The sequence below is a fragment of the Xiphias gladius genome, chromosome 1 (assembly GCF_016859285.1).
Source record: "Xiphias gladius isolate SHS-SW01 ecotype Sanya breed wild chromosome 1, ASM1685928v1, whole genome shotgun sequence".
Lineage (NCBI taxonomy): Eukaryota > Metazoa > Chordata > Actinopteri > Istiophoriformes > Xiphiidae > Xiphias > Xiphias gladius.
This window is the reverse complement of record NC_053400.1, coordinates 24,780,714-24,806,416: the sequence shown is the minus strand read 5'-3', so window position 1 is coordinate 24,806,416 and position 25,703 is coordinate 24,780,714. Positions and strand designations below refer to the sequence as shown.

Here is a 25,703-nt window from a genome sequence, read left to right as displayed (position 1 = left end):
AAGTGCATTTCCCAAAATGTCAAACTATTCCTTTAAATGTTTAAGTTTAGAATTAGAGCACTGCCATTAAAGCCTTTCCATTTTCTTTTGGGATTCTCAATGTCACTGTCCGTGTACAACACATGGCCATTTAATTTCCCAAATTATCATGAATGCTTTGAAATGACTTTGTTCCTTAATATTCTATCAATATTCATATTAAAAGAATGAACAATATATAATTGTTACTGCTAGTTATTGTATATTATTATTGAGTACCAACAAGATTCCCACTGTATTTCACAAAACCGTGGAAGCCTTGCCAAAGCAGAGCTAAGTGCAGCGTAAGCATTAAAATGTGTCCAGAGTGATTTCATTTGATATGTCAACATCAAGCACTAATGTAAACATGAAAACCCAGTAGGCTTTAACATTTATTAGATTCCCAAGCAAACATTTAAGTGACTTTCGTTGGTATGCGTGAATGACTGTGTGTGTGTGTGTGTGTGTGTCTCTTTCTGTGTTTGCCCTTTTGTTAATTCATTTCGTCTCCGTACAAGTGCAGCCAAGTACACACGAGTGAGTCATGAGATGGAGCACACATGCAAAGGGAACACGTTAGCGGAAGGGATCAGTAAGAAGGAGGGCGAGCCGGGACAAGAGGTGACCAGGGTGTCATCGATTGCTACAGGGATGGAGAGATGTGTCCCTCGCTGTGAAGCGAGTCAAGACGAGGCAAAGCTGCGTGCCCCCAGGCCCTTTTTGTGCCTGATGACTCGCAGCTGATGTCTTATCTTGGCCAGTCAACAGGGAGGATCTAGTGTGTGCACATGGGAAAAAAAGGAGAGGTGGGGAGAGGGAGGGGTGACTAAAAAATATTTTAAAAAATCAGCTATCTGGCTTGTGTTACAACAGATGCTACAGATTTGTAGAAAAGCTTGAAGATTCCGCCTTGGTATGTCTAAACATTAAAGTTGATGTTGAAAAAGAGAGGGGGAGCACTTAAATACATTTAATTTGTCAGCATTTGTATTTGGATCAAGTGTAAGATGTGGACATACAGAATGTTCATCACTCCAGCTAGTCTCAGCTCTCAGTTTTTTATTCTGCACATATGAAAATAGATCTTAGTCAATATTTTGTGTAGCAGGTGATCATTAATTATGTTCACTTTTCCTACTCATTAACTTGTTTGTTGCTAATTCATCATCTTTACAGACATTCATGCTTAGAATGAAGTTGTAGAAATCGGTAAGTTCTTGGTGTTTTTTTTTAGTTTTGTTAAAAAAAAATCAACAAACTGGTTTGTTTTGAAATATGACTTCAGTTGAAGGGTTGTAACTTTCTTAATGGACTTGGTGTATAGCTACTATGTTATAAATGCACTTGAGAAGTCAAAAATACTCGACTGCTTGAGTTTTCTTTTTTTTTTTTCCTTCAATTATCTGGTAAAAAAATTGTACACGGGATATTAATTAATTTGTTCATGGTTTAAAGGTCAGCAGATGGCCAGTTTCCACTGGAGTGAATAGGGAATCTGTAATATTTATACTCTGTCATTAACTACAAAAAAAAACAAAACCCTCCAAAACACATTTAGGAACATAAACATTGACTTAACTACAGAGACTGTAATTTATTATTTCCCACCTTCCATAAAAGCAGGTGAGTGAAGTACACTCCCACGCAGGTCAAGAGTAGCAGCCACTGGGAGTAACTACCTGGACACTTGTTAACAAGTGACAGTAAAAAAGTTGCCTCAGGAGCTCCACAATGATTGAACAGTCATTTCCATTCTGACCTTTTCCTGCTAAATGGTGGTTATTTTCTTCCACACTGTCAGAGTAACATTATTGCATTATCTTTAATGTCACTGGTTTTAATGCCAAACCCTCATTTTAACAGAACAATGTGGAATGTGCCACAGACAGGATTTATGACATCAGACTGTGATTTATTGATTACTTCTTATTTAATTCATTTTGCAATCAACCTCAAGCATGAACTAGAATTCATGTGCTTTTTTAAATAAAATTGCTTTAGAAATAGCTCTTTTGCAACACCAAATATGTTTTTTAAAAAGTATATGTATGTCTGGTCTAAAACTTGTTTTTACAGTTAATGGGTTCTTATTGAGAGAAGCGTAGAGTCATGTAAATATCGCATACTGGCCGTTACTTTGATTTAGAAGCAGCTTTTATTTCCTTTAAAACTGCTCTGAGCCGCTCGCTATCTCAACTTACAGTGCATTGTGATAGATGAAGATAAAGGAGTAGGAAGCACAGCGGCCCTCAAAGTTTAAATCTTCTTGAAATAAGAGCTGCTTTGTGGATGATGGATGATGACCAGCAGACCCTAACAATTTAGAAATAGTCATATTTCTGACACAGTCATGGTTTTATATTTGAGTTTTCTTTTAACAAAAGCAGATAGCTCATCTTTTTGTGGCTTCAGATTTTAAGTTTAATATTCTTTGATTATGTGTCCTTTTAAATTCAATTCAAAGTACCGATACCATACCGATAGGTAAATTAGAAAACATTCACATTACAAAACGGTGTGACGTAGTGCTTCTTCCACTAAGAGAGACGGAATGACCCACATGAGGGCCGGGGACCTCCGGAGGTGGTTTGGCTCATATTATCGTGGGATCGCAGCCAGGGAGTCAGCCAGGTGGAAATGCAATCTGCGCCGTGTGTTTGCATTAGTGAGAAAGTGTCCACTGACAGGACAGAAAATTACCACCCGTCTTTTATTGAAGTGTCTCAGAGGACTCCTGCCACAAAAAAAACAAAACCTAAGAACACAAAACAAACGCAACAACGGCCTTTGTGACTCTACACCTGCCCGTGTATGTGACAATGCACAGACTTGGCACCTCTTCACCTTTCCTGCACTGTCCTTATTTTGCAACGTGCTCATAAAAAACAAGATCCAATTACTAAGCCAACAGATGCAGGCATCTAGTACTACGTGTAAATGCAAGGGCATGATCAGGTTGTACATTGTCCGTATAGCATATCCAAATGCACATTACACTTTTATAGTCGGTATAAATAAAAAGTCATAGTCCATTCATCCCCTCAGCCGGCTTTACAGTCAGTCAACGCTAATGCATGCTGTGTGTGAGCGTGAGCACTGGAGCACACAATCTGCCGGAGACACATGGATCATTATTGTTTTGTCATCATGTAACGCTAGGTTGACCAACAAGCTAATCTCCCAAAAACTCTGTGTAGTCCATTAAGCAAAGTCTTTTATCCATGACTTGCAAGGCTCACACAAAGAATAACAATAATAAAAAAAAACCACAAACATACATGCACAGCTTGTGACCAGTTTATTCTTATTTGACTGGTTTTGTTTGAGATGTGTTCATTTATTCAATGAAGAAAAAGAGGCAGGAAAAAAATAATTAACAATTATTATCACGATAATTGAGCTTTCATGTGCTTTCATTCGACTCACCATATTTACATAACTGTGTCCATTCCTATCACTTTCACAACTGTCCCTGTAACTTTTACCAAGTGTTCCTATTGCATATATGGGTGATAACCATGACGCAAGTACAACACACAGTGCGTAACAAATATGGTTAATACACAATGAATATAACTATAGATCCAACTAATATTATATTTTGGGGCTTGGATATCCATGGATTTAAGACATTCTTGGTGTTATATTCAAACTTTTCACCAATGGTTCATAAGGAAAGCATGCATGAATGCACCCAATATAATCCAGCATAAGATGCGTACTTCACTGAGATAAAAACACAATTTTACAGGTTTTCTACTTGTATATGCATTTCCCGTTTGTCTTTTTGTATCATTTGCATGTGTTTTTGAAAGTTCTAAAAAAAGTTGACTATAGAATGAAGACAACCACGGATCTAATTTAAGAACATGAGGTAGTTTCCCAGCTCATTATGATTTTTTTTTTGTTTTTTGTTTTTTGCAACTTTAGGACCAGAAAAGAAGAGCCTTTGATAGCTTGACAGTTTAGAAAAAGGAAGCAAATTTTCAGTAGTATAACATATAATGTGGTGGTGATCACAACTGACATGGCAAACTTTTGCTGGACCCAGAATGATCATACTTCTGGATATTGCCAGAACATATGAATGTAGGAAATTGTTGATTTTTGTGAACACAACAAACAGAGGCGGATGGAATGTATTTCTAATTAGCAGCATTTTAAGAAAAAGGATAACATGCAAGAACAATTTTTTTGAAATGCAACTGTTAATTATTGTCTATTTTACCATCTTTTTAAAAATTATTTTGTACTCCACTCTATTCCCATGTGATATTGAGTAGTTTTTTACACAAATGACTGAAAACCTACTTCTGGATGAGTATTTGGCATCATTTCTGCCGTCAAATGACTTTGAATGGGCTTACTTCATGGCAATATGTGCCTGTACATAGCAGCATATGAAAAAGGATTACCCAAGCAAATTAAAAATAATCTTTAACATCTTAATGAGACTCTATCATTTATATCCAAATGGTGCGTATCATTTGATTTTGCAACCAAAGGAGGTAAATAGATTTTTTTCCCAATATTAAGGAGATTATTTTTGAACAATGGAGCATCTAAATTCCAGTCCATTTCCCTTTTGTATACTGTATGTCATCCATATGCTTGAATTATTGCTTGAATGAGCAGTGATTAGACCAAAGTATTCAAAACGGTAATGAGCTAACAAACCAGAAAACAATACATTTGTAAGTGGAAAAAGGTGAAGTTGTTTGCTTTTCATTTGTGGCACATCTGGGCTTTCACTGAAGCAATTTCTTAAAGGGTGGAGCACAAATGCATTATAGTAGTATACAAAACAAATGATGATGGGAAAAAAGGAAATGAAATTAAGCATCTGAAAACAATGTTGTGCATGAGCGACTGTGTATGGGGGCCGGATTTTAACAGATACAGCAGACAGTTTTTGTTTTAGGTTTTTCCTTTTTTTTTCAGTAAGTATGAAACAAAACAACCACAGGTACTAAAAATTATTCTTATTCTTGCCATTTCTTTTTTCAAAAGATAAATCATAAATGGATTACCTTTTATTTTCCCTACCTTGACCCTTATCTATCTTTTCTCCATGTGTATGCGAGTGAATGTGACTCAAAAAAACCCAACTCAAACTCATAAATTTCAAGTCATTTAATAAGTAATGAATAAACAGAACAGGCATAAAACATGAAAATTAAATAAGTGCAACTACAATCCTTTGTATCAATGAATCCAAACTATGATCCAGATGTAATGATGATTCCTGGGGATCTATAGTGCATGAAAAATATTAGAACCTGGAAAATTTAATGGTTGGCCTATTTAAAAACAGTCATTCCAGTGAATAATAATAAAATATCAGACAACAGCAGAAAATAGAAACTGGTAGTATCAGTAATTTGGGATGCAGGTAACAATGCTGACAAAGAAATTACATCCATGGCTCCTTTTGGCAGGAGCATCAGCACAACAGCTCTCTGGCTTGCATACTGTGGTATTTTCATTTGATTGACAGGTGTGTCATAGCCAGAGACGCACTGGGCAGACCCCCAACTGCCGTTGCTGTTCCTGTCAGTGTGGCTGGGTTGAAGCTGTCTACATGGATTGTCTGGCCAACATGGAGAACATGGTGAATTAGAGAAGTTGACATGGTAAATCAGTGGAGTTGGCTGTGCAGTGCACTGCTGTGAGCCATGCTTTGTATCATCACTGAAGCTGGGTTTCAGGCTATGAGCTGTGCTTATAAGCCCACAGATGCCAGTGTAGGTCTGCGTATGTGTGCATATTTGTTTTTCTTTTTCTTTTTGTTTTTTTTGCATTTTAAGTGTTTCCTTTTTAGTGTTATCAAAGATCAAAACCAAGTATTGGGCAAAAGATCCTGAATGACAACCAAAGCATAGTCAGGGCCAATCACTGTCGTTCAAAATTTATATTGAAAGTTATGGGATTTTCAACTGAATCTGGGTATAATGCAAGACTAAATAGATAAATAAATAAACATGGAGGATTACATTTAGTTGTTCCATCTTTTACTGACTTGTAATTACATGTTTTGTCTTTTTGTCAATTTTCACTCTTTCGAATTTTGTATCTTGACACGTATTGACAACATAAATCGCCAAAGATAATCATTGCTGCTTTGTGCAGCGAAGTTTTCAGAGCTTTTACATAAGTAAAACTAGAAATACCTCAAGGTAAAATTACTCCACTACAAGTAAAAGTCCAGCATTCAAAATCCCACTTAAGGCAAGGTACAGAATTATGACCAGCAACACGTAAAGCATCAAAAGTAAAAGTTCTCATCATTCAGCAGAATGACCCCTGTAGGTGTGATATTATATTACTGGACTATTATTATGGATGCATTACTCTGTGAGCAGCATTTTATGTTGTAGCTGGTTGACGTAAAACTGATTTTAATCATTTTAAATGCTGTTGGGTAGTTAAATATAATAATAATGTAATCGAATAAATGTAGTGGAGTAAAAAGTTCAATATTGTAATTTAGTGGAATAGAAATATAAAGTAGCATTAAATGGAGATAGCAAAGTAAAGTACAAGTAGCTCAAAATTTTAATTAAATACAGTAGTTGAGTAAATATACTATGATATATTAATTTGCATTTAAACTTCTGGCTTTGTGGCTGTTAAAGAGTGTTGAGAAATTGTTCTGGCTACAATTACAATGAAAACTGAGGTCTCATTTAGCTGTTGTACTGTAGAGCTGCTTTCCTGGGCTAAATTGGCGATTGGAAATTTGCTTCAGTCACCTGTAGTTCAAGCCCCTCAAGATACTTTTTGGGTACCATGGATACTCTGCGTAGAGACTAATAGCATGGCAAGGAGGAAATAGAGATATAATGTAGAGTTTGTGTGTGTGTGTGTGTGTGTGTGTGTGTGTGTGTGTGTGTGTGTGTGTGTGTGTGTGTGTGTGTGCGTGTGTTTGTGTGTGTGTGTGTGTGCGTGTGCACGTGACCAGACTGGGGGAAAGGTAGTAATGCGCGTTCTTTGAAAGAGGAAGTGAGGTGCAGTGACACAGCAGACAAAGACTTATCAAGGGAGAGATAAAACTGCAGCGTTGTGATTAAGCCCATCACAATGTGCTCGCAGCGAGCAAACTAGAGACATCCAGGCTTTGCTGTCTCTTAGTGGTCAGAGTCTCTCACTCCCTCCCTGACCTCCCCATAGCCAGGAGCGCTAATCATTGTAAAACCGATTCATTAAAATCTGCTGTTAGTGAGAGGACACACACACGGGTGAGCCAATGGACCTCAGCCAATTATGTGATTCCCTGCCAGTTAGAAAGAGATTTAGGCATTAAGCATCTCTGAGGAGGGAGACAGTGATCACTACAGCAGATCTGCACATTATTCTAGGGTTTGGAAGTATGTGTATGAGTGTGTGTGTCCTATGCATGAAAGTACGGCCAATATGTATAGTGTGATGGAGGTAGATTGTCTGTGGCTTGCACACACTCAGGTGGAGTGATAAAACCTGAAAACAAAAACTGTCTGAAAAATCACTGTAATGCTTGCGAGGAAAAAAAAAAAAAATAGTATAACAAATCAAATTTTCAACAGCATAAAACGTTCCACGCTTAAAGCAAATGTGAACACAAAGTTCACAGAGAGCTAATGCATAATTGTAGATATTCTTCAATGGTAACCCCGAAAGATATAGTTGTAATACATAGATTGATCACACCTGACAACATTATCTTAACATTTTAAATGTAGTTTGAGGGGGCAATTGGTTTCTGTTTGTATTGCTGCTAAAGTAAAATCCCCATGGAAAATGCTTTCTATTTGCTTTGTTTGATTCTTCGATATGATAAGAAAGGCAAAGGACTGAAATAGTGGCCCGTGGGCAGATCAACCCCCCCTAAGACAGCAAGGAGCCAATACAACTAGTGCGGGTCCTGAGTTCCGGGTTGGGTCCTTCTGAAAGTGTTGGACATTTTCAGGTCTTAAGGAGGACATAACACCAATGGCACTCCACTGATTTTACACATAAAGATCAGTTCACTTGTCTTGAGGAGTACCCCTCAGTCTGTGAAAATGAGTGTATAATTTCCCCTGTGGCTCTGAAGTAAACCCTCTAAAGTCTGAGAAAGTAACCCTGATCATCTCATAGTAATGTCTTCAGGGTTACTGCTGACAGGGCTTGAGACATCTTAACAGAAGAACTGTGTTACAAAGTTAGGACATGGAGTTTGGGGGCATGGGTCCAATTGCATTGCAGGAAATGTAGTATCCAGTGTTGATGAGGCTTTACCCTAAACTACGGACTAAAAGTCAGGATATCTCTGCTTGATTCCTTAAAATCTGTCTCTTGTGTCCTCTAACCTAATCAAGTTGCAATGTGCAATTGTTGGATTATTATCCCTTTAAAGTGCAGTGAGTTCAATATTTTGGCCAAAAACGCAGACATGCCCTGAATTAGCCACCTCCTGTGAATTTCACTATAGGCTCTTTTATGAAACTTTTATGAAACAAACTGCTACAAGAGACGAACTCACAATGGATGTTGTAAATTAAATTAATAAATGCTATGTCTTGTCTCTGCATTGTATCTATTATTTTCCTCTGCAACTGAAAATATCAAAAACATGTTTGATTGTTCAAAGGTGCTACATGTAGTGCTTAACGTTACTGACATGCTACAAAAAATGATGAGATAGTAATACAATTAGCAGTTTCAATGGTGCATTTCGAATCCTTGCACAAAGACAACTACTTTATGGCACAGTACAGGAGGAGAACCAAAGACCTGCCGCTTTCAGAATGTATTGGAACTGCAGATGGTGAAACAAGTGAAAGCTTGATGGCAACAGCACATCGAATATTCCATCTAACAGCCCCTTTAAAGTCCAACTGAACTTAATTTCTTCCCAAAGGCCTTGAAAACTTGGATCTGAGATTTCTTTCACTTTTATATTCTTTTGTTACCTTTAGGGCATAAGAAATTTGTCTAAAGTGTGAAGCAGAATCAATACTGCAATATCAAGTGAACCTCTGTTAAACATCCAACTGTATTTTCCCTGACCAGCAATTCTTGGTGTTCACTGTGTGGTGATGAAAAGACATAAAGCTTTTGAAAGATGTTGTGGATACCATTTTAATTTAAGTGAAGTCCAAAACTATTGGTACATTAAAAAAAATAATCAAAGACTAAGTATGTTTCTAAAGTTCTGGTTTTACCACTGATCCCACCTCCTGAGATCTGCTTCAGAAATCTCAAATAGCTTTTGCAGTTCGAACATAAACAAAACATATTTGCATCTCTTTCTTGACACAGAATCAAACCTGTTACCCTAACAGTGATAATACTGTGCTCAGAACAGTAATCTCCAGCACTGCTGTCCTACTAAATCTTTTCTCTCACTTCCATCTCTCCCTGTATAAACGTAGATCCTCAAACTGCAGGTTTACACTAGTTGTAAACCTTAGTGACACTGACAGGAACCATTGAGTTAGTTGAATTTAGCTTGTCTCCAGCCGCATCAGCCCGGAGATAATCTTTCTGGACCATTAGCTTTGCTGACACACTTGACTTCATCTAATTCCCTGACATTAGAGATTGACCAGAGCAGATAGCATCCGATGTCTTTGTGTTATTAATTGTGGATTACCTTATGTGGCCCTTCTGCTGACTCATTTGAATCCACTCTATTATTATTTCTTATCGCTTTGTGATTTATCACTGGCTGGTTTCAGCCTTCGGCTTTAGGTTGATTCTTTCAGGTTCCCTGTTGATTTCCATATTCATGAGAAGAAGATTCACTTCAACCCACAGATGAAGCTAGCAGATGCCTCTTTGATACAAGAAAGTGTTTTAATTACAGTAAATTAGGTATTTTTGACATTCAAACCTCGCAGGATAGTTAACAAGATACTTATCCATGATATATAAAAATAACATGCATTTAATTTCAACCTTCAATAAATTAAAGTAGTTTCAAAGGTTAGAAAAAGACTTTGCATCTTATGTTAGTTAGTGGTGACAGAATGAAATACACACATAGGGCTGTTAGGGCAATGTGTTATCGGATCGTACACCTGCAGTTAGATGATAGAAATATCCACCCATCCATCAATCCATTTGCTATACCGCTTATCCTTGAGAGTCACAGGGGGACTGGAGCCAATCTCAGCTGACATTGGGCAATTTAGAGTTGGCCTTTCTGTGTGGAGTTTGCATGTTCTCCCCATGCCTCCGGAGGTTTCCTCCAGGTACTCCGGCTCCTTTCCACAGTCCAAAGACATGCAGGTTAGGTTTATTGGCAACTGTAAAATTGATGATATTAAAATGATGCAGGTTGGATCTAATTGAATCTCAGCCCACAAAACAAAGAAGCATGGCTTACCAATAATGTATGCAAACTGGGTTACTGTGAAATCACGTCATTTCAGTGTGACTAATAACTATTTGTCCACTGTCTAGCTGGCTGTTACCTGTTTCCCGTGCAAGTATTTTCTCATTCATTTAATTTACTATGTTTGACTTACATCACATTCAGGGACAGAAACACTAAAGAAATGAATAACTCTGGACTTCATCTTTGGACAAAAACACATTTTAAATACTCTAAGACAACCCACAAATCAAGAAGGAGGTCTAATTTAGCCACAGAGATAGAAAAGAAGCCGTGTTTTGTAAAAATCAGACCATAACCTTAAGTTACAGTTTGCGATCAGAAACCTCATGTTGTTGTGTATCTGCAAACAAACCATCTTTAAAACTGATTACGAGGATCTTTCAGAATGTGCATTCTAAATTAAAGGTGCACCAAAGATTAAGGTTCCATACAATTCATAGCTATTTACCCCACAACTTGAGATGCAGTGGTTGTTGACATAGGAAAAGAAAAGAAAATGGATTATTTTCTTCTCAAATGATTCATTGTGATACCTTATGTTCCAATATAGGTGCAGTCTTCAGAGAGACAGTTACATCAGCAAGGAACATGAACCTCTGAGCCTCTCATTTGAATGCACAACAGTCTCAAACTATAAGAAGGTTTTGTTGTTTTGTGTCTATGTGTTGACTTTATTTTAAAAAAATTTTTGTATCCAAAACAGAATTGGAAGACCACTGAGAGTAACGTAAATCAGATCAGTCTGCAAATCAAAATTGCGGCTCGGAAAAATGATGCATCACCCCTATTTTCTTTTAACTTTACCTTGACACAGAACATCACAGAAAATACTGTATATTATATATATTAACCCAAAGTGACAGCAATGTTTTCAGTCAGGATTACCTTACTTTTGCTAAACTTTCTTGAGGCATCTAATCTTGCTTCTCATTAGTAAACATGGAAAGAAGTAAGACAGTTGGCTTACTGGTACATTATGAGAAAAATATAAACAGTATATTTATGAAGACCAACAATTATACAAATAAAGCTGTAAACTAACCATTAATTTTACCAAAGTGGTTCAGAGCAGACTGAGAAGTTTAACCCATCTGAATCTCACTTCAACAAATATAAAAATGTATATCCAGGAACTAAATGTTCATTGATTATATTAGACTAGCAAAGGGATGGATCAGGATTCTAATTTTTGAGCCAAGGAACAACCTCATACAGTGTGTGATCATCATGACTCCTAAGTTGTTCTATCAGTAAATCCACTGAAAAACTGGCTACACCGAGAAAAAAACAAGGCCTGCGTCTCTCTTAAACCCAACATACAAGTCCAACAACTCTTAAAAAGTGCTGACAAATATTGGTATTTTCTCAAACCGTCAGCTGTTAAGCTCTCCAACATCTAAACATAAACATTCTCAAACAGCATTCAACATGCTGACAGACACACATCCACAAATCTTTTCAACCAATTGATGAAATTTTAATTGATGATCAGTGTCTGATGGTTAGGCTTTCGTCTGAGCTGTGTGGGTACCCACCTTACATTGGCACCCAACTGTGACTACTAGTGTCTGATAAGAAAAATCACAGGGCAAAACAACTGCTTCCAGCAGCAAATTTCACAGTCATATTATTGCCATTTCTTGATCTGATACACTTCTCATATGAGACAGAAACAGAGAAGAACAATAATAGTTACAGGAGTTACGAGTTTTGGCAGAAAGTCAGGTGGGAGCACAAAATGACGCAGGGGTCGGATTTCACCATTTTTGAATATGTAAATGAATATGTAAATGAATGAGTTTAAAAATTACAGGACATTCACCAAAAGAGATTTTTCACTTTAAGCTGTTTCAAATTTCAATGTATCCAGCATTTTTATAGCATGCAATATAGAAAAGAGGTTAGAACACTGTAGTTCAGGAACTGCAATAATGGCTATATCTCTTTCTTAAAGCTAGAAGACTGTAACGGACATGTGGAAAGTTTTATAAATACAGTACTACACATATTAAAGTATATCACAGGGAAAATCCCAGGCACAGCTGGTCACTGATAAATACACAGTCTACTGCTGCTTTTCTTCAGGCTTCAGCTGTGAACTCGACAGAACAACCTGCAGAACATTGTGGAACATTTTGGCTCCTTGGCAGACTATAGTCTGTTGGTTGGTTCCATGATTAAACATACAATGTTCTCTTTAGCTGGTCATTATAAAATGGGTTATTAAGTAAGTAGTACAGGCCTCTCGTTTTAATGTTTTGTCAGTTTAGTTGGCCTATCTGTTTATCATTACATGAAAGGTTTAAAAGCCTTTTAACTGCCCATAAAGGCTCTCTTTACTTCCAACTAGATTAGAGTGGTTTAAACCGACAGTGCCATCCTTGGACCCCTGGATTCTTTCTACTGTTGCTAAAAATCTTCCAAGAGTTGGCAAGGAAAAAAAGAAATGCCATTCGGTTTACTTTTACACTGAATCCAACCCGAAGGCTGTAAAGGACTCATACTCGGTATTTTTCAAAATGTAAGACTCCCCATCAAGAAAGAAGCAATGTAATGCACTCAGTGCAGAAGGTTAGAGAATAACGTCCCTCATTCCATATAGCTCATATTGTATGTCAGGAAAGCAGCCTTTCTCTTTATACCCCATAGACACAAATTGGATACCATGGATTTAGGCTACTTTAAATTCTTACAACTATTCTACCCTTCATTGTCCAGTGTTAGATTTAATAGGGCGGGGTAGAGTGGGACTTAAGATGGGCATATGCCTTTAAATTGGACTTATACGGGTGAAAGCATGGCTCGGCCTCAAGGGGAGAATGCTCAGTTGACTTAAACGCAGCACTTGTACTGCAACAGCTTCTTCAGTTCTCTGAGCTCTTTTGAAGCAGAGCGGCAGTTCCAGAATGAACAAAGAACTTTTGACAAGATGGAGAAACAAAGACAGAGGAAGACAGATAGAGACATACACGAGAGAGAGCGAAAATGGCTGCGTTGTGTGAGGGTGGTTGTGGAGCTGTATAAAACAGCAGTCACTTTCTTTTCTGACAGTGAAACAGGTTGTGTTTCAATCAATTTTTCACTCATTGGTTTCCATAAGATCCTCTGTCGTCCCTTCTTGTTTGTGTTAAACTTTAACAATTTTAAAGTGTTAATTATGAAGTAAATGTAACGTTTGGTTTTAAATAAACTAACATGTTTTTGATTTTTTAAAAAAAGGTCTAAGCCATTTTTGTTAAGACTGACAATGACTGTTTTCGCACAGAGCCCAAAGAGAGGTTACTATAAAAAATATTTACCTAGCTAACAGTAACGTACAAAATGAGCCCTTTATGGTTAAATTTGAGCCCAGTACTTCTACGCATTATGTTCATATTAGGCAATACCAAAGCAAATAGTTTGACATGTCTGACATAAGTCATGACATGTCTGACATTTGACAACAACTACGTTTAAAGTGTATTTTTTTTAACACACACTCCCAGCCAACTTGAAAAAAACATTTTCTATGGCCATGGTGTAAATCTGGTTAATAAATAGACCCAGTTTATATGGATAACTTTTAATATTATGGAAATTATGAATTGGATGTTGACTTTTTGCCTTCAAATTTGCCTTAGCAAGTAGTAGAAGACAAACGCTAAGTCAAAAGAGTGAATATCGAAAATAAAATACAAAACATACATCTGTCATAATAAAAATGATACCTAGAGGTTTAGCTAGCTAAAAAGAAACTGTTCCCTCAAGAGGAGTGAGCAAAAACTATTGTCTGTAAAGAAAATGAAGGTCAGAAAAGTACACAACTTCTCACACACTTCTCCTTTTGTGCATGACTCCTTCGAGAACTCCCTGGATAACACAATTCTGAGGCTAGAAGCACAGACAGACCCCCAGTGAGATGAAGTCCTACACTTGAGAGATGAAAGGTGCTCTTACAGAATAGATGAAAGACTTAGAAAAAAACCAAGAAAGACGACCAAAAAAAAAACTTTTCTAAGTGAACTTGAATGTCATATATTAGTTTTGGTAGTTAATAGGTAGGAAACAGCCTTTTAAACAGATGCAATGTTTTTTCAGTCAGGTTACAATAATTACTATTGCAACCAGTTTCATCAGAAAAGCTGACCTCTCTATCACCTTGATCTCCTTTCAGCATCTTAGAACAGAAGTAATTCCAACTGTGCAGTAATGGCAGAGAATTGTTTTCTTAAAGCTTTCAGTTTGTTCTCTGGACGACCCGCAGCATTCTTCCTTCTCGTCCCTGCTCTCCAAATTCATAAAATCTGCTTATTAGAATTCTACCACAAGTCCGGCTGAATTCCTTGAAGCCATTACCGGTTGTTGAAAATGGTTTGGGTTGGCCTCGGCATTGACTGCAATGACAAGGACGCGGTGCCCGGGGAGAATCAATGCTCGTCTTTGGCTCAAGAATGAAACTTTAGCAGCAAGACTGCCCCCACTGAGTGTCAGACTGCCGTCTATTCAACCACTTAATTGATCAAGGTTTTATTTATCTTGTCACAAGACTTTAACCTAATTTGTTTTCAATTCACTCACAAAGCACCTTCATTGAATAACTGTGATAACAATCCACAGAATTACATTTATTTTTTTTCCCCAAACACACTTTAGATATTGTGTCTGTATTAATTTACATGTAGCAGGGGCACTTTTAAGCTTGTGTAATTAATTATCATAGCAAACACAATCTCTATGTTAGTTATTGTCAGCACACACAAATATACACAGAGGGCTTTTCATTAGAATATATTCTCTTGTATGTGTTTTTAATACAGCAGAAGGAGTGGAGGGGCGGAGGGCTGAGATGAATCCCTCTCCCTTTGTTCTTTCTGAACAAAGCAGAGGTACATCATGCATATCCTATTTACTCTGCAACTATGCAAAGATGTCCTTGTAATTGTGAGATATTTTTTACTCCAATATCCTCACTGTCGTCTACTTAAATGGAATGTCAATACTTAGTGTGTGGAATGGGGAGCGTGGAAATGGGCTTAACACTGGGACCCATAAACATAAAGTTTAATGCCGCCACCAAAGGAAGGGCCAATCAGAGCATAGGTTTTCAAATCAAAGAATAATAATCACAGATTTTCTCACCCAGCCATCTCACCAGCTTAATATAAATAAGTTAGTAGCACCCTCTTGTGTGCTCTCATTTTCTAATCATTACCAATTTCCCTCCCTCCATTCCATTTTCCTTTGCATTGCATACTTTGCCTTTCCTTGCATCCAAACAGCACAATCCTCCACCCCCCACCACTGTTGTAAATTCCTTTCCTTTTTAAAAAAAAATAAATGTATTGTTCAGTGATGGAGTCCAGGCAAAACAAAGGCAAATCAAAGCAGACAAAATGTAAAAACAAAACAGAACCCAAAACAAACAAAATCAATTTATTTGGTATGAAGTAGGGATCGGACTGGGGAAGAGACAAAAGACAATGCTGCTAGGCTGATCTCCATCTGATGTCCAGAGGGACATTCCCCACACAGGACCACTTTACGGGCTCATTTGCATTACCACAGCTCGGACTGTAAGTCAGCATGCTGCTGTGACGGAGACAGCCCTGCCAGCACAGGGCGATTATGGCCATAATATATCAGCCCATACAGGGCAATTTCCAGAGACAAGTCAGATGATGCTGTGATTGATTTTACTGTGCTTTAAGTGTTAACTATTAACACTACTATTAGTGGAATATGCTCATTGTTGTATATCATCTGTTCAGACAACTATAGTCAGTTTGCTCCTCTGTTGCCAGTTTTGTAATGGCCATCCTCCAACCATTCTCATGAAAAAAACTTCTTTATAATTCAAATATTATATTAAATTTGCTTATTTATCTGTGTAACGTACTCATTGTGTTGATATGTTGATTTAATTAGTTAACAAGTAAATAAATGGATAAGTAAATAAATAATGACTGAAGAGCTGCCTGAATGGGTCGACCATATAACGTGCAAAGTATCGTTTTCCCCTCATGAGTGTTACCACTAGTCAGAAGGTAAACATGTTTTTTTTTAGCAGCACAGACACACAACACTTGTTGAAAAACAAATGTAGTCTTGTGATGTCAAGGAAGAGTACACACAGTGGTATCTCTGGGTAATTAAACAGAACTAAAGGTCTGCTGTGACTGGGAAGGCTTGGCAGGGCTACACCAGTGGTAAAGCTAATTAAAGTGTGTTTCATCCCTCTAATGAAGCTCATCTTCTCAGCCCCCAGTATACAGACAAGTTCAACATAGTAGTTTTACAGGTCTGCAGAGACCTTCAGCAGTATGTTGTTATTCTTACCTTTACATGTTGGTCATAAAGTTCATTTTATTAAGGGTCACCGATATGATCAAGAACAACACTAGTTGTTTATGATAGAAATAAACTTTTTAAAGGAAAAGCTACTGTGGTATTGTAAGACCTAAAACTATACATTAAATACTTTCATTTGGCAGATGCTTTCGTCCAAAGCAGCTTAGAGTAAGTACATTCAGCCTCCATAGGGATAAGAGCAAGATCTCATCAAAAATTGTAAGTCATTGCTCCCAAGCAAACAACTAAAAGCGTGTCCAATGGTACAAGAAAAGAGCTTAGAGTTTTTAGAAATACTCATCTGTGGAAAAATACTTTTTGCAAGCAGAGGCAAGCACTGTTTGGCAAAAACACCAAGGGCTCTAATTTCATGATGGCACATTCTAGTGTTTTCCTACTTGTTTTTTTTTTTTTAGTTTATTCTGTTGACTCACAATGAACTTGACAGTGTTAAATTTAAAAAAGAGTCAAGGATGGCAGCTCAGTGGTTTTAATTGTCACTTTACAGCAAAGCGATTCTGGTTTTGAATCTCATGTTCTCCAACTTCCTCCTACAGTTCGACAACTTGGTAAACTTGGTAAACGTTACATAAACTGCAAACTCTAAATTGCCCATAGACATGAATAACACTGTTGATGTGTGCTAGCCTTGTAGCGGAATGGCAACCTTCCCAGCATCTACTCGGTCTCTTTCCCAGTGCATGCTGGAATAGGCTCCGAACCCCTACTAACCCTGCAAAGGTTTAGCAGGTATAGAAATTTAGGTGTGATGGTTTTCTGGTAGATTTGAGCTTGTATTGCCCAGCCAGTCACAGTGATACTTGTCCACAAATGTCGAATTTCTTTTTGTGGGTGTTGGCCAATCCTATAGCAGGAAAAGTAACATACAACATTCTTTCATTTAAGATTGTCTGTATAAATGTGTTTGTGGTTTAAGATTGTGCACCTGAGAAATATGAAATTTGGAAGTGTCAGGACCCTCTGAAGATGTAAGGAAATGGCTGTTGAATGCCCCTTCCTGTTGTCAAACTACCCCTGCAGTCCACCACTGGTCCTGAGTGGCTCTTTGTCTAATATCAATTAACCTGTTCTTGAATTGAGCATTTGTTTCTTTGGGAAATTAAAGAAACACAGTAAGCTAATCCATTTCTGTATATCCTCCCAAGCAAATATAACGTGCCATCTTTTCACTTGTCATGATGCTGCATCTCTCAAACACGGAGATCAATTTCTTCTTGGGAGGGGCTTTTTTAAATCTGGGCTGTTGTGATGTAACTGGTCATGGGGGACGCCAGTCCCACCCACACCAACTGAAAATGTATTCAGAAACAGTATTCTACTGCAGCATAGCTCTTCAACATGCCTCTAGCCACAAAATTACCAAAAGTCCGTTGCCACAGGCTCTGCATTATGATGCACTTTTGGTTTAATTTCTGTCTCATTTTGGTCATCTGTAAGGCAGTTGTCCCCATAACACTGTAAATTGCTGGTGTTGCAGTGTGAGGTGCTTAATCCGTCATGCCAACCTCCGCCTCTTCAGTCTCTCAACTGGTTCAATTAATTTGGATGCCAAATCAATTTTCTCCCAAAAGACCAAATCACCTACTGTAAACACAGTGGACAGATCGTCACATTTTATCTGGCAGTATCTGACAATACAAATTGAGAAGTCCAAATATCAATTTTAATGTTATTTTCAGGTCAATGAAGGGAAAAGATGTGCGCACCACCAAGCTGCACCACAAGTGCTGAATAAAGCAGAAAACATCAAGGCAAAAGTAGAGTCCTCATTTCTTTGTGCTCCCATAACTTTAATGATCTGTTTATCCTGTGCAGCAACGTTTCATTTCAAAACTTTACACTTTTGCCGTTTCACATAATGGAAAGTGTACTGAAACCTCATGTCACTGCCAGCACTCAAATCAATCTCAATAACTTGTTTCATTCATGCACCTTATTTTTGTTGTCAGCGTTGACAGTATCACACACTGCAACCAAGGATTTACCACGATCGCTCTGACATTGTGGAGTGAAAAGTGATCAATTATAATGTGCCAACTTTCACTTCCCTCTCTCTGTCACTTATTGGTGATAAATTGCTAGGTACTAATAAATAATCTCACATTCTAGGCGGTTTATGGAGAAGGACTGCCATTAATTAGAGTGACAGACAAGTGGAATATATTACGAAGATGCATAATGAGATAAAGGTTCTGAGTATGGCTCTGCCCCTTTTCACCTGTTTTGCTCATCTTTCTCCAATAATTGGAGGAATTTGGGAGTGAAACTGTTGTGAGAAAAGTTTCTCCTAAAAATGGTCTTGGCACATTTTAAGAATACGATGTTTGTTTCTAACACTTTCATTTACAGTAACACCAGCAAGTCAAGGCAACTAAGAATAACAGCTACGTTTTCAGTATTACCATGCTGAACCACTTTATAACTTTGTAAATAATGCACCATTGGCCATTGCATTGTCCACAATGAGAGAATGGTATGAGGTTGTTTGGAAACGCCCCCTCAATATCTCTGTCTGCCACGGTAGCTGGTTTGGTGAACCAGACAAAGTTAAACACGAAAATTAGTATGGAACCTAGATGGACAAGCCCTAACCATTTCCCCCCGTCCTTTAAATGAGCCCATTCAAAGCAGCACAACCGTGTGCTCCGTCACGCACAACAGGTTTTACTTCATGCCGGAGCCAGCAGTGCACGCTGACCCCTCTGCTCTGTGAAGTTGGTAAGCAAATTGTGATTTAGCTAGTTAATGTCACTGAAACATTAAGCTTAACGGTCCATTTTTTTTTTTTAACAGCGGATGATAAAAACGTGTCCTTAACGACCTTGTGTGAGTGACTAAATAACAAAGCGTTAGCCTGTGTAACTACCGCTACATATGGAGGGCCAACTAACTAGTTTTAGCCGATGTAAACTAAGTCAGCATTAGCTTAAACATGCTAGTTTAACATCAGCTATAAGCTAACGCAGCTCCAAAACGTTTGTTTAATGTTAGCTGAAAGCTAACAGGCAAAGTGTTGCTGGTAGTCAGCACTGCTGTGTGGATAGCTTCATCTTTAGTCCAACAGCAGGGTTACAAAGTACAACTTGATAGTTACGCTAATAGGGTGAGGGGAAGAGTGCATTTTTCTATCAATTTTTATAGAATTTCACGGAGAAACGTGAGGCTAGGTTGAATGCTGTGAATCTAACATTGCGCTTTGTTTTCAGGTGACCGTTTGTGTCCAAACCGTTTATCAATACAGGCATGAGTAAATGTGAAGGTTTCATCACCTCACCCAGGTGTAGCAAGGGAGGGTGCCCGAGGACGAAGTGCCCTTCCAATATTTCGTAAATTTCTGGTATGTAGATGATGTCTGTATATTTCAGTGGTTAATTTGCTGTTAAGAGCAACATTTTAAGGAAGAGGACATTGGACACATAACCGTGCATTTTACAGAGTAACTAGAAAAAGAAAACACCTGTCCCAGGTCTGATACATCTCCACAGTAAATCCAGTGTTTGTGAAATTTAAATATTCAGTATTTAGACTAAATTAGAGAGGTTTTGATCCACCTTAACACTAAATGTTGAGGCCATCGTGATTTTGTATAAAAAATACAGATGATTTATCATACACTCGCTTTCATGTTATGTGGTCGGTCAATTAAATTTTCACTGTGTGAGGTAAACAACTTCAATGGCACACTAAATGCCCTGCCATCTTTGCTGTAGTTTCAAAGTAACGACTGCAGATTTAAAGTGTGTCTGTACACGCTTTTAAATGACAGTAGTCACTATATTGCAGTGGTGCTTGTTATGTAACCTGCCTATCATGAACTATATTGCCAATTAAATTGAATCTTTCATTTGCTCTTTTCACAGGCTAAACAACAAGAAAACTGGCTTACGGCTGGCTCAAGTCAGAAAAGGGGTAGATTTTAATGAGGAAAAACTCCATTTGTGGCAAAGATATATTTTGTTCAATCGCTGAGGTACTGTTTGTTTCTGTCTGACACTTTATACTTCGACTGCACTAACAAAATTTTGTATTGTTTCTCTGTTTCTCTTATTTTCAAGCCTATATAACGATAGCGATTTGATTGATTGTGATTATGTTTGTGGGGCCTTTTCATCAACAAAAGTATCTGTAGCTTGTTGTTTGGATTACCCCATTAGAACTGTACAGTGAATAAATCATTCTTGCATTTTAAGTGTAACATGTTTTTTTGTGTACTTTTTTTTTGTGTAATTTTTTCTGCTTAAATTGGGTAACCAGAAATTATTTAAGAGGTACCTGCACACTGAATTTCAAGCTTCCCTAAATATGGGTTTAACTCGTGACATTTTGTTTCCTTGTTAATGTTCGCTGATGACAGTGTTCCAGCTAAGAATGGAAAATTTTCTCATTATTTATTACATTATTTTTCTGTGGAGACAGCTGTCAAGATCTGATCCTGTTCTATCATGGTTGAATTGTACAGTATATTACCATTCATCCAGCTCAGTGTATGGTCCATTATACTGCTATAAGTAACTGTTAACTGAGAGTGAATGTACATAGAAAACTTCTCTGACTTCATATTCAAAATGTTTGTGTGTGTGTTGTGAAGAGGATGGTAGCTGTTTATTTGTTTATTTTGTGTGCGTGAGTCAGACTATGGAAACTGTTTCATGCCAGTGACAGCCGACAGTCTGACAGTCTTCACCCATGTTGCATAGCTAAATAAAGCAACAGGCAGTTAATACATTGGTAGCCAAACTGTAAACCGATAAATAACTGAGAATAAGTGCAAGTGAGTTTATTATTTTAGGAGACAGAAAAGTGTCTTAAGTAAGCAAGTTTGGCTAACAATATGGCCTTTGCTGATAAGAAGCACAAGTTGGATGCTGTATAGTGCTGCTGCCCAGATAACCCATTCTCTCCTCTCTCCCTGCTTCTGCTCTGTGTTGTTGTTGGTCATCTGGAAGTCAGTTAAAGACAGTGATTTACGCCTGGGGCTTCATGCAGCATAGCCTCATTACACAAAGCCATTTTGAGAATCAGCAGATAATTACAGTATACATCATAGACCTCATGGGGCCCAGCAGATACAGCCCATTCCACTGGCCTGTCGTTGAGGCCATAGGGCCTCAGGAAGGGAAAACTGGATTCTAACCTCATTTGGGATATAATTTGCTCTTAAATTTCTAGGAATTCTTGTTGTAAATTCATTGTGGAGTGTTGAGTTGGAATTTTTTGATGGCCCCGCTGTGAATAGTTTTTAATATATTAGTTAATGATTTCTTGCTAATGGTGTATAGTATCCTTATTCAGTAAATTAAAGACAGTATAGAATCAAGATCATTTGAGAACAGTAAAATAATTTTGATAAAAATGATTACTTATATTTTACATTGTGTTTACTTTTCTTTGCACTAGAGTGAAACATAGTTTGTGGGCTCTGTAAACTAATAAGTCTCTTTCCATAACTATTTGTATTAATGACAAACGATCCAAAGCTAAGCAAGCAATGCTAACAGACTTTTTTTTCCAATTTTCCATGAAGGGAACATTAACTCGTGCCCGAACTGAACTGAACCCTGAATATCTGGACCTTCGTCCACGAGCCGACCTGAACCCTGAATACTGGACCCCTTGCACCCCTTTAGTGAGTACTGACGGTCCCATTTCTCCATAAACGATCACCATACATTCACTTAACACAAGTCATTCATTTCAATAACCACAAATGTTCTACTTCAGCATTCCATGTAATGGCATGTTAAGCTCAGTTATGATTTTTTAGATTCAGTATCACTTTCGCTTCATGACTCCATCCATGCTTAGGCATGTTTCTGTGTGAGACTGCACTGAAACAGACTCTGCTTTCAGTGTTTAAGTATTTTTTTGTGTCTCAGTTACTGTGACATATTGTACTTACAACATAATTAAATTCATGGCCTAATGCGATGCTAATATTCATGCCATTTTTACTTGAGTAATCAGTATTTGTCTCATTACCTCCATGCTTAGAAAACACAGTGCTTGATAGTCATCGGGGGGTTGGAGGAGGTTTTCTTGTGCTGCCGTGTTTGCACACTGGTGAATGTTAATGATGTCAGTTTTTCTTACTCTGTTATCAACTACGGTATATCAACATGGGGAGGGTGTCTTGTAAACCGGGAGTCTCACCATATTCTGCCTCCACTGTAAACTGCAATGCCAAGTTTATTTGTTTTTCCCCTTTCATGATGCAGGAATAATTTGCTGTCTGTAACTTCCTTACCCATCATGTGTATTATACACAGTAGTGTTTGGAGATTCCTCTGTAGAATGTAGAAGCTACATTATGCACTCTATCTATCTATCTATCTATCTATCTATCTATCTATCTATCTATCTATCTATCTATCTATCTATCTATCTATCTATCTATCATAGCTTAAAAAGTATTGATCAGTTCATTTTTTATCTTATATTTTGTGAGATCTTTGTAGATCTTTTATAAACACTAAAGCAGAAAAAACAGTTATTTTTACAAATCATTATCTATCTTATCTATTCCTCTTAGATGTAATCTGTTTACCGTACATTAAACATTTATCACCTGTTGTGCACCCTTGGGTCAATCATCAGCAAATGGGGAAAGATAACAAGACAGAGGTATAGACATGATGTAAATACAGGGAAGAGAAGTCCCTCTTACCAAGACTCCGTGGGGTTGGGATCAGGCTTCGTTGTGCATTGATTTCACTGAAGCGGCTACAGTCAGCACAACATTTAAACTATGAAACTGTTTCCTGAGTATGACACTTGAAACCTTAGATCATTGTAAAAGTCATCGAAAGCTGTATCAAATTTTTATTTTTGTGTCATTTGTGTGTGGGCAGTTGATGCAGAGTGGGAGAAAGACACCAATCTGCATGCATTATTGGTATAGAAAGCCATTCTTTCTGTGTATGTACTGGGTAAGCAGCTTTCTTTGAAATGAATGGACTGCCACATTTGAATACTTCACCCCTCGTCTAATCCATCTGCAAGCACAAAATGCCTTTAGACTTCTGCCTGCCCCCTCCACACATATACTCTCTTCAGGTCATGTTTTACTATGTTAAATTTACAACTTACAGTATACTTGACACAGAGTGAAAGCAAACACTGCACGATCATACCATAATGTTTCTATGCCAGCCTGATCTACAATGGAGAATTGAGAAACTGATGTGCTAAGTCTCTCTTTTTTTCCTCTCCACTTTTTTCTCTCTTTCTCTCTCCAGTCTTATACAACACATCATAATGCTTCTTAAAGACCTAAAGATGCAGTAGGTCCACATGTAAATACCTCAGATGGTATCTCTTAGAATCTCCCTTAAAGTCCACAAAGCTGCTTGTAGACAGTGTTCCTGAATTTGTATGATTTCATCAAAGAGAAATCCCATATGTGATTTAAATAAATAGGAATATAGCCCTTTGTTTAAAGTCTAGTGAATGATTCTGATGAGTCATTGCAGTTTCTGTTATTAGACAGAAATTCATGGTAAGTTCCATTAACAAAGCTTACTTTTACTGTGAGACAGCTTTTTCTCTTATCAACCTGAGACATATTCCCCAAATATATAAATGGTTGAGGGATCCGTAATATGATAAATGAGATAGTCTTTGTTTTGTGTCTCCCTAAAGCTTCCAAAGTCAATATTTGGACTTTAGCCTGATTTAATGAACAGAATTTCTCAGAGATCTCTCCCAAGCTGTATTCAATGGGAGATCTCTCTGGCTTAGTTAAAGCACTGTGCTGTTTGCTTATTTGGCCTCACTGGACTGAAGAAGCTCAAAGACAAACACACACATGCACACCCTCACATTTAAACCTACACGCACACAAATGCATACACACTTACACACCATCACCACAAAGAAAGCCCCTTTCTTCCAGCCAAGGAGGGAATGATGACTCTCATTATCGCCTCAAAGCAAGATGGCCAAGGTGCCGCTACTCAGCAGCCCTATTAAGTTACCAGACACTGTTATTGTATTGGTTTTCAATAATTTCCTTTCCTCTGTCATTCTGAGTGCATCAGGGAGTTGTTGTTTGGTGAGGGAGGGGGTGGGAGAATGGCAAGAGCTAACGTGAAAAGGCACAGCTGGCTGAAATTATTCCATCCTATGGTTGGTGAATATTTGGGCTGACTGTTTAGTAGTCTTTGGCCACACAGACACCAAAATCATGGACATAGGAATGGAGGCTTGAGTTTATCAAGTTTATCAACTAGTCACAACAAACAACAAATTGCATCCTCCACAGTGGTTGTTTTTCAGCAGGATAAATACATTAAGAAACTGGAAAAGTTACCTTGTATACTGCATATATCCCATTGATATATTGGGAGTTTTTCACTCCGTGGTCCCCAAACTCATAAGGACTGATATATTTATTTGCCATGTGTATGTATTACTATTTTCTGGAACACTGCAGTTTCCAAATGTATTAAAATATTGGCGTTGGGGGAACCCAAAACAATCAACGCTGCATGCCCACAAGAACTTTCTCTATGCCACAAAAATGAACTATGATACATAACCACCTGTTTTTTTTTCACACTAAAATAAAAATGTATTACAACTTAGGAAAAAATACATTTTAGTTTTCAGCTCCCTCTTGTCAGAGTTAAAAAAGTAAGGCAGATGTCATGAGTAACAAATGAATGGTGCTTATCCTTTGGTTTCATGAGGGATGGTCTATTCTAGCTTCATAGCATCCTATAATTACTTTAGGTGAGCACATTCTTGTTCATGACAAGTTGCTCTTTAATCAACATTGTATTATGTTTTTAATTGAACCTAACAACAGATATCAAGGTTCCACAATGTCAGGACTGCATGGTAGGTGTGTGAGTTTGAAAAAAACATTTGAGTCAAGGTAGTATTAGGGAGTCGAGAGTTGCAGAAGTACAATCAGCACCTTTTAATAGGAATTTGAACTGAATATTAGACAATTTTTAAAATGGGAGGGAAAGGA

At 37.7% G+C, this 25,703-nt stretch overlaps 1 protein-coding gene across 5 annotated transcripts in view; it reads left to right on the top strand.

The window, feature by feature from the left end:
* The window catches only part of LOC120789538 (protocadherin-9), a 196,954-nt gene that overhangs the window by 29,648 nt on the left and 141,603 nt on the right, over window positions 1–25,703 (top strand). The window contains exons 2-3 of one of the 5 annotated variants that reach the window (XM_040126386.1): window positions 17,514–17,522; window positions 22,254–22,355. The exons of 2 other annotated variants lie outside the window; for them this stretch is intronic. In XM_040126386.1, the coding sequence (XP_039982320.1) occupies window positions 17,514–17,522; window positions 22,254–22,355 (111 nt within the window). Of the gene's footprint in view, window positions 1–17,513; window positions 17,523–20,013; window positions 20,038–22,253; window positions 22,356–25,703 lie in introns of all 5 variants that reach the window. 2 more of the 5 variants (XM_040126305.1, XM_040126559.1) reach the window with 2 other exon arrangements.